The 8976-nt window shown below is 45.2% G+C and overlaps 1 protein-coding gene and 1 long non-coding RNA gene across 3 annotated transcripts; both read right to left on the minus strand.

Moving 5' to 3' along the window:
- Positions 1–402: 402 nt before the first annotated feature.
- On the minus strand, positions 403–6208 carry LOC147971930 (uncharacterized). 2 transcript variants are annotated; one of them, XR_015604925.1, is made up of 7 exons: positions 5483–6208; positions 4484–4851; positions 4316–4353; positions 4068–4185; positions 2865–3114; positions 1217–2200; positions 403–901 (listed from the first exon to the last, which is right to left on the minus strand). It is a non-coding gene; the product is annotated as an uncharacterized LOC147971930 (long non-coding RNA). The 2 variants fall into 2 exon arrangements; XR_015604924.1 differs by having other exon boundaries at positions 2865–4185.
- Positions 6209–7359: 1151 nt separating this feature from the next.
- LOC125556241 (small heat shock protein, chloroplastic) lies at positions 7360–8388 on the minus strand. Its single transcript, XM_048719013.2, has 2 exons — positions 8068–8388; positions 7360–7974 (listed from the first exon to the last, which is right to left on the minus strand). Exons 1-2 carry the CDS (start codon positions 8291–8293, stop codon positions 7451–7453), a joined length of 750 nt encoding a protein of 249 aa, XP_048574970.2. The 5' UTR covers positions 8294–8388; the 3' UTR covers positions 7360–7450.
- Positions 8389–8976: the final 588 nt, after the last annotated feature.

Below are 8976 nucleotides of genomic sequence, written 5' to 3' on the forward strand. Positions count from 1 at the left end.
GAAGGACTAGCCTCACTCGGCGTAGATCTTCACAAGTAGGTGATCTCCTTGCCCCTATAAACTCATTGGTTCCATTCCACAAGATCTGGAGACTTCCAAGTGATACTTAACCAATTTAGGAGATACCACTCTTCAAAAGGTAATAGATGTTGTCGATGATGATGAACTCCTTGCTCTTGTGTTTCGAAAGATAGTCTCCTCAACACACAATCACTCTCTCGCATATTTGGCATGGTAGTAGAAAAAGGATTGAAGTGAGAAGCAATTTGGGAGGGCTAGAAATCAAGAATCAAAGGTTGGAGTGAAAAGCAATTTGAGAGGACTAGAAATCGAGAATCAAAGGTTGGAGTGGCAAGTATAATAGTGTGGTGTACAGAACTCACTATATACAAAGGTCTCACACCACCTTTACTAATAACTAGGACAATGCCCGTGCGTTGCAATGGGACACACATGTTTTCCTAGTTCAACATCAATCGTATTTAACATGTGCTATTAAGATCCTCATGCATGATAAAAACACTTCTATTCTTCTTTATCTTCTATTTTCAACCACCCCCTCTGCTCTCCCCTTCCCCTCTCTTCTCTAGTAACTGTGCACAAACAATCCAGATGAGTTAAGTACATGATTTTTTTTGCATCTATCCAACCAAAAAATTAACTACATGTAATACCTTACATAAAAACTTCACGATCCACTGAACCATCTACAAGATGGAAAAAGCACGATCAAGAAACTCCTCGAGGCACCATTCATTCACCCCCGGCCGCCTACTCCTCCTATACCCAATGATCCGTCCAAGGGGAACACGCGAGCCAACAGCCATACCGAGGCACCCCTAAAGTATGTGCATTTTCGCCACCGCCGAATGCATCACTGGCCGCGTATCTTGTGAACTGCCTATACATAGGAAAAACTACTTCAAATTTGAGTGTTTGTACATACATGGAGAAAGGTTTAAGAGTTCAATGTCAATAATTCGATTTTTTACTTGACATTCGCAGTAACAAATAAAATCACAATGAGATACTTCTTATTCATGATGATCAATTGTATTTTACATACGAAAGGGAATTTATTCGGCCAAGAAATAAATAACTAAAAACTTCAGTAAAACGAAGGATAGGTTATGATGCATGGTACTGATTAGACCACATATATCAATGTACATAATTTTTTGTAGGCGCAAAAAGTAGGAGGTAATAAACTACATACCAGGTTGAAGCTCCCTACACATCCAAGGAATGAGGCCATCACAATCATCTATATTCAGCAAGTGCACACAGGCATCAGAGTTCTTGCCTGATCTTGACATGCCGCCATTCTCCAGTTACATATGATGTAATATGTACTCCATCCCAAAATAAGTGGGATGGAGGGAGTATTTGTTTACGAAGAACAATTTTCTTCTGTAATTACAATGCACGCACATCTTAGATCAGGTTCAACTGAATCTCGGTTCTATAAATTATGTACAGATGCGAATTGGTGGCACCGTTTTCTCCTTTTTCTTTTCTCTAGACGGGTTCCATCTATTCATCTGGACCATGCACTATCTCCCATAATCCTGCCTTGAATCAATAAGCATGTGCATGCACAACCCTTTTGTCCCACTAATAGTTGTAGCATCCCATGAGCCGTACCTGACTGAATATTTAGCATTGTGTTTTTTGTTTGACATTCAGACCTTCACTTCTCATTCATTATAATATGAATGATGCTCATAGTCTATTATGCTCATATGATAGTCCAATTGAATTCCACCATTCCAATGAGTCTCTAGAAGCATCTTAAGCCACAACTACTTATTAGTCAGGCCTTGCAAGATATTATGTACTATATTTGTAAACTAATATAAGACCTTTTAGATCACAATTAGTCTACAAAGGGAGTACAACACTAGCATATTTGCACATGATGATCTCATAAGAGGAGGAAGAACACATGCCTGCAAGGACAGATGAGAGGCGCAGGGGATCTCGTGCTTGAGAGCTCCTAGTCAAATCTGCGATGTTCCCCTGAGGGAGAGAGTCATAGATGGTGGAATCCTCTTCCTCATGAACCCCACTATCATCCTTCCTCCTCCCTCTTCCAGGAAATCCACCTCAAATTCCATGGATTCCTAAAGGGGGTCGCTTGAATCGACGGCTGGTTGCTCGGATTGGGATGTCATGAACTAACATGAGAAGAACTGATAACCTGTGATACCACCATGCTGATCATCAGGTGATTGCTCCATTGAATGAATACAAATGCTTTACCAACAACTTGACAGGTGCATCATATTCATAGTCCTTTCCATACTGAGAAGATGAGTAGATCCAGTAAGCTTAAGCAAGTACTTCTTTGTCTACTTAACATTTATCAAGTACCCTGCTCTAAATCATTTACCAAGTACCCTGCTCTAAAAACTCATGTGACAAATGAATCTAGTAGAAGTGGAAATTAGTAGTAGTAAAAATTGTAAGAAGCCCTCGGCTCAAACTATAATATAGCTAAAAATAATTAATTTAACAATTTTGATTCAATAGTTGGAACACTGCAATTTTCTTTATATGGACATATACTAAAGACAATTTAGGCATGGAAGAGAAAAACATCACCTACAATCATTAACATCCCAGTATTCTGATTTGTAGCTAAAAACAACTATGTAACAAGCAAGCACATCATTTAACTATATAGAAGCATGTAAAACACATTTTCAAGAAAAACATTGGTGGTACTGAGCACAGTTAATCCAGCCGCTAATACTGCATCCACCATGCCTCAATTTCTAGGACCTCCATATAGATGAACGAACAAAGTAATAAAGCTTTTCCGTTTCCAAACGGACGGATCAGAAAAGGAAAGTATGGCTCACCAGGATGACAAGGATAGCACAGACGACGTTGCCCTGCCTAGGTCCAGGTGCTGAGTTCCCGAAGGACAATCCTGCAGCCGTTGCGCCGTGTTGCAAGACGTTTCCTTCCGGTGTTGCAGCAGCAGATCTCCACTGGCGTTGGGCCAGCAGACGCAGTCCACGAAGTGCGGAACACCCCAGGGAGGGTATCCTTGCTAGAGACCTCGACCTTGCAATACATTGGAAAAAGGAAGTATGGACCTGCACAAATCTTTACGGGGCAACAATGGATAGTCCTTCAGTCACAAGTCACAATAACCATAATGAAACCATTCTGATCATACTCAGTCTTAAATTGGGCATAATAATATACATGAAGAGAGCTTATTTCTAACACACAGATTATGGTTGTGCCTCGCAGAAGTTTGCTTCGAAAAAAATCCCTCAAAAGCTATTTTGACAATGCCAGGCCTACTTTTGACAACAATTGGTAGGGGGCTAAAAAATTGATGCCAAACATAATATACCGAGATGTTTCAGCAAGAAGGAACTCATCGTCCTGTGACGAACAGTGCAGAAGCAATCTCATCGAAGTTCTGGAAGAACTCAAAAATTATATGCACCTCGCTTAATCCCTCTGATCTAACATGCTTGAACTGAAATTTAAATGCATATTAACTTCACAAGATGAATGTGTACACAAAGAAGCATCGCAGTTCCATATGTTCCAAATTACTCAACTTGAGTGAGAATTTCTGCAGAAGCAGAGACATGACACATGGGACACCAATGACAATTGTGAAACCACACCGAACCAGGACCATGGTCCAAAATGTCCCTATCATCTATAATCAATTGAACACCGACACTAAAAAGGATAGTGGTTCTAAAATTCTAAAGAAAATTTAGATCCTCTACCAAATCTGTCAAGACTCCCTAAAAAAACCTCCTCAAAGAAGAAGATGAGAAGGAGATAAATACACAGTTACAAGCCAGAGCTTGATGACACAACCAACATAAGATGCTTGCTCTCATTACCAAACAGAGGACGTCAAATATTAAACCTGCAAACCAAAACATGTTACAATATCTATGAAGAGCTGCATCTACTTCTTTTCATTGACATATTAATTAGGAGGTAGTAGCATGCAACATTTACAAATAAAAGTTTTGCAGTGCGCCGAGCGCCTCACCAAAATTCCGGAAAGCTGAATCTTATCATACCTACGAGCACGTCCTTTTGGTCCTTCCCCTGGGACTCCATCTGAGATGGCTACACGGCCGCCCGGGCGATCATCACAGCGACTCAAGTTATTAATAGCAAGCCTCTGTCTCCTCTCCTCTGAACATGTTGTGCATTCAATTTCACAAAATTATATTTCCAAAACATATCCTGAATATTTGATGATCTTGTACTAACTATATAGTACGATAGAATTACAAAAATAAAAGTATGACAATGACAGACTGACCAACACGTTCTTGGCTTGTTCACTCTGTTTGCTTTGCACTGCAGATTACGTTTACATTCACATAGTATCATGTCAAATGTCTCATGAGTTAACATCACAAAACTTTCCTAAAAAAGAGCATCACAAAACTTTCATGAAAAATATGAGGTCATGCAGAATGCAACCAACCTTGGTTTGTCAGGGAAACCGAGCAAGATGTGTTATCCACGGCCATGTCCTTGGCCAGCCTCCTCTGTTGCTCCGCTCTCTCCCAATCGTCATATAACTGCAACCACACCAACCCTCTTGAATTTCAACTCTGATCCACCACCATCGGTCACTGTCCAGCAGCTCCCCGCAGCATGCCGACACAAAACCCCTGCTGCCGCCGCAATCTCCTAGTTGCACTCAATAAAGAATTCATTGTGTCGAACAGGCACACCAATACCTTGAAAGTAGCCTCCTTGTATAAATAGGCAAGAAAGAGAAACTTACAGTGAGCACGTTGGGCAGCTTCTCGTTCACCATCTTTTCAAGAGCTAGAGCCAGCTCCATTGCTAAAACCACAAGAGGCACTCAGGTAAGAACACATGAACATTTCACAAGCTAGGTTCCACAAAATGAAAGCAGCAAATCAGAGAAATATCCGGATTTAACAGATTGCTAATTTCTTTCTGATTTGTTTCATGTCCTCCATCTATATTTGACCGACGGCATGTTGAGTTGAAAAGGTCATTGGAGAGCAGCTACATAACTGACCAAAATCTAAAAACTGACATCTGTTTTACGAAGCTACATAACTTTACATACATCTACTAACTTTAATACCCTGTGATCAAGTGTTACTTTCCCTAGATGATTAACCTGGAACAATGAGAATAAATACGATCAGTGCCGGTACCAATAATCAGTACAAATATCTAAATTTTTCTGTCTTGAGCAGGTGCACAAAGAGCATGACAGAGCATCACATAACTGATCCAAACATATCTCCATGTACAAAATTGCCCCAATGAGAGCAAAGAACAGTATACACAGCAGCAGGATATGATACAAATCCCCATCTGAACCGCTTCAAAATTGCCCCAGCTAAGCCCTGCACATACATTAGAAAACATGCCGAGTGACGTGCTCACAAACTGACAATTATTCAAATCAGGGGAAATATGAGTAGATCAATCGTAGCACCTTCAGATTTGGTACATCTTTTTTATTATGTTCATGTAGTGCTGCTGCTTGCCATGTCCGACCACCTCCACCATGCTGGCTTCGGACCACCACTGGAGCACCAAGGGTGGTGCCCTCGAGTAGTTACGGGACTCGCGGCAGGTGAGGGGAAGGCCGCCGCCGCCGGATTCGTCAGGATGGGCGGCGGCGGCGATAGGGCGATGCGGCTAGTCGGCAGGAGCAGAAGCATCCGCCAGAGCTGCCGGTAGGGAGCGGAGGTACGCCGCACTCGGTCCTCCTGCAGCCGCCGTCCGCGACAGTTTCGACACAGGCCCAAGCGCAGCGGTACTTGGGCTTGCCGATCTCGCGATCGATGACGCGCTGCATCCCCACCACCAGCACACAGAGGAGGGTAAGGCACGGCTGGCAGAGGTGTCCCGACTGTGACCTGGATGGGGATCAGCGGCGGCTCCTGAATCGGATGCGCGATGGCAAGGGATCCGCGATGGCAAGGGGTTCGGCAGCGTCAAATCTTGCCGTCGACGTAGCGACGAGACAGGCGGCAGCGAAGGGTTCGGTGGCGCAGGGATCAATGGCGCTTGATGGGCGAGCGATGGCGGCGGCGAAGGTGTCCCGACTGTGACCTGGATGGGATCGAGGGCAGTCTGATCGCCTCGCTCGCTCGTGCGTGTGCGAGTCATCGATTTTTTTCATAGGCTTTTTTTCGCTCGCTCCCTCCTAACTCTGATCGCCTCGCTCGCTCCTGGATCGCTCCCTCCTACCGTGGTTTTGATGTGTTTCTTGTTGGTTCGCGGGTCCAGAGGGATCGCTGGGACACGAGAGATGGGAGTAAGGACGAAAAAACTCGGCGTTGGTGGGATGAAATTTAACCACAGAGATTATCAACTGATACATTAGTAGTAGAGATATAGGGTTAAACTTTTAGAATCACCACTTACAGTTTTCATGGGACTAATTTAAAATTTTAGAAATTATGCGGCCCAATATTTCTAACAGAAGTATAGCCCACACGCTACAAATGGAGCTTTATTGGACACAATCATTGCTGCGTTGCAGGCTTGCAGCTTTTGTCGCGCTGCACGGTGCACTATGAGAGCTGCAATGAAGCTTCGCCACGCTCAATGCTACGGGCTACGGCGCATTGCTGCAATCATGAAATCATCCGGTTAATTCGGAGCCGCCACCTTTTCAATTCACCTCAATCGGTATGCAACAGCGCAATTATGTTGCAACGAGGATGCATCTCTTAAAAAGCACATCCAATGAAACTCAAGGTTTTGTTGCTTTTCGTATGTTCTTTTTGGTATGTATCCAATGAAACTTAAGGTTTTGTTGCTTTTCGTATATTCTTCTTGGTATGTGCAGGAGTGACTTTGTGCCAGAGGATGCAGTCAACGACCAGAGAAGATATCCAACTAATCATTCATTCTGCTGGTATATAAATTATGGAACCAATAATAATAAAAGTCTAGGGTTCCTTTATCTTTCGCCTCGTTTTTGATGGTTCTATTCTTGGTGAATTTTCACGGATCTGAGCGTAGTTTGTTTACTTTCAGATTGAATCTTTTTGATCTACGCTACTCTTCATAAGCGACGGTTGCTGTTCTGCTGCGATTGTTTAATAAGCGACGGTTTGTTGTTTTGCTGCAATGGTCTAATGGGTCCTTAACACTGTCTACTACAACAAGCTTTAACCGACTCCGACAAGAAAGGGACAATGATGGTGGCGGGCCTTCGTTGCGCTTCAATTCTTGTCGTCACTATGTGGTCTATGAATGGATGCAATTTTTATTATTTACGACGTTCATTACGTTCATTGTATGAAGATGTAAAGATGGAAAGTTTTCTTGGAAAAAAAAATTGTGGACTCAATAATATTGAACAGAAGTAATGTCAGTCCGTTCTTCACTGGCTCGAGTCCAAACTCAAAATACAATCTGAGCTACCGGCTAGCCTTATCCACATCCATCACTGCACCTGGATGCTCACGACTTTGCCCCCGGACGGCGACACCTTGGGGATGCTGAGGTAGAGCACGCCGTCCCTCACCACCGCGGCGATCCTCTCTACCTCCACGTTCTCCGGCAGCTCCACCCGCGTCCTGTACCGCCCGTAGCTCGCCGCCGGCCACGCCTCCTCCTCCTCCCCATCCTCCTCGTTATCCTTATCCTTCTCTCCGACCGCCTCCCTTTGCTTCGCCGCCTTCTCGGCGACCACCACCAGCGTCCGGTCCTGCACACTCACGCACACGTCCTCCCTCGTCATGCCCGGCATGTCGAACCGCACCAGGTAGTCCCCCGCGCGCTCCTTGATCTCCCACGGCGTCCGCCCGCGTCGCTCGTCCGCGCGCCGTGCCGCCGTGGGCGGCACCGTCGCGCCAGGCACCACGAAGGGGCGACGGCCGTCGTCGTCGTCGGCCTCGTCCATGATGCGCTCCATGGTGCGCATCATCTGGTCCAGGGTTCGCGCGTCCGGGAAGCTGTCCCATAGCCCTGCCAGTCAGGCGGCCAAGCCGAGAATTGAATTTGCCGCCATTCGTCCAGATTGTGGGTGGAAAATCATCAAGAAACTCCGGGAGCTCTTACCAAATGGCGAGGTTTGGATGACCCTCCTCCTCGGAGCAGGATTCCCATTCCCCTGCCGCGGTTGCCTAGCAGTTGCCGTCGGGGGCCTACGCAGGTGGTCAAGGTTATCGGCGGATCCGTTCCTAGTGGAGCGGACCCTCACCGAGCCTCGCCCAGGGTGGCAAGGAGTCCCCAGCCCCAGGGACGCGGCGACGGGTTGCGGGTTGGAGACCACCGCCTGCAGCATTCTCGCCGGAGACTTGATTTGCCTTGGACTTGGATTAAATTGGTTGCTTGATGAGAAATGAGCGCGACTGTAGAACGCAATGCTGCCCTGTGTATTTTATATACAAGTGAGGAGCAGAGATATGGCGGACGCAGCACAGGGATCATGGGAAGGAAGGATGGAGTGGTTTCTAGAGAAAGGTTTGGGGTTCCAGAACTATCTTTTTCCATCTTTGGGTTGGTTTTCAGAGCAGGTTCCAGAACTTTCAGGACGCGTACGCTGGACCACGGATTTTTGCATCGGATTTGTATTGCATAGGCCCATGGGCTTCGAGAGATCCGGGTAAAACAACACGTACATCCCATCAAACATTTCGGATCCCCATTTGTTATATTTCAAAATGCAACCAAAACGGAAGCCGAATACAAGGCAAACAATGGCATCAGGCGTGCGGGGGCGCTGCATGATGCGCCCATCTGTCGTCACTTGTCACGCGTTGGACGCACCAGCAGGATTCCTTTTTTTTTTGCACGTGTATTTGTTCTTTTGTCTTTCTAGACTTTGGCAGAATTTTTTAAGAAATATGCTCCCTCCATAAAAAAATATAAAGGCGTTGCACTAACGTACTCCCTCCGTTCCTAAATATTTGTCTTTCTAGAGATTTTAACAAATAAATATATACGGAGCAAAATGAGTGAATCTAC

Source organism: Triticum urartu, chromosome 5A, assembly GCF_056163025.1.
Source record: "Triticum urartu cultivar PI428250 chromosome 5A, HENAU_Tu73, whole genome shotgun sequence".
Taxonomy (NCBI): domain Eukaryota; kingdom Viridiplantae; phylum Streptophyta; class Magnoliopsida; order Poales; family Poaceae; genus Triticum; species Triticum urartu.

What these genes read in the sequence shown, in the direction of transcription:
- LOC125556241 (XM_048719013.2), bottom strand. Translation starts at nt 8,293, where the DNA reads ATGCTGCAGGCGGTGGTCTCCAACCCGCAACCCGTCGCCGCGTCCCTG. An exon ending in CATCCAAACCTCGCCATTTG is followed by an intron (nt 7,975 to 8,067) that starts GTAAGAGCTCCC and finishes CCTGACTGGCAG; the next exon opens with GGCTATGGGACAGCTTCCCG.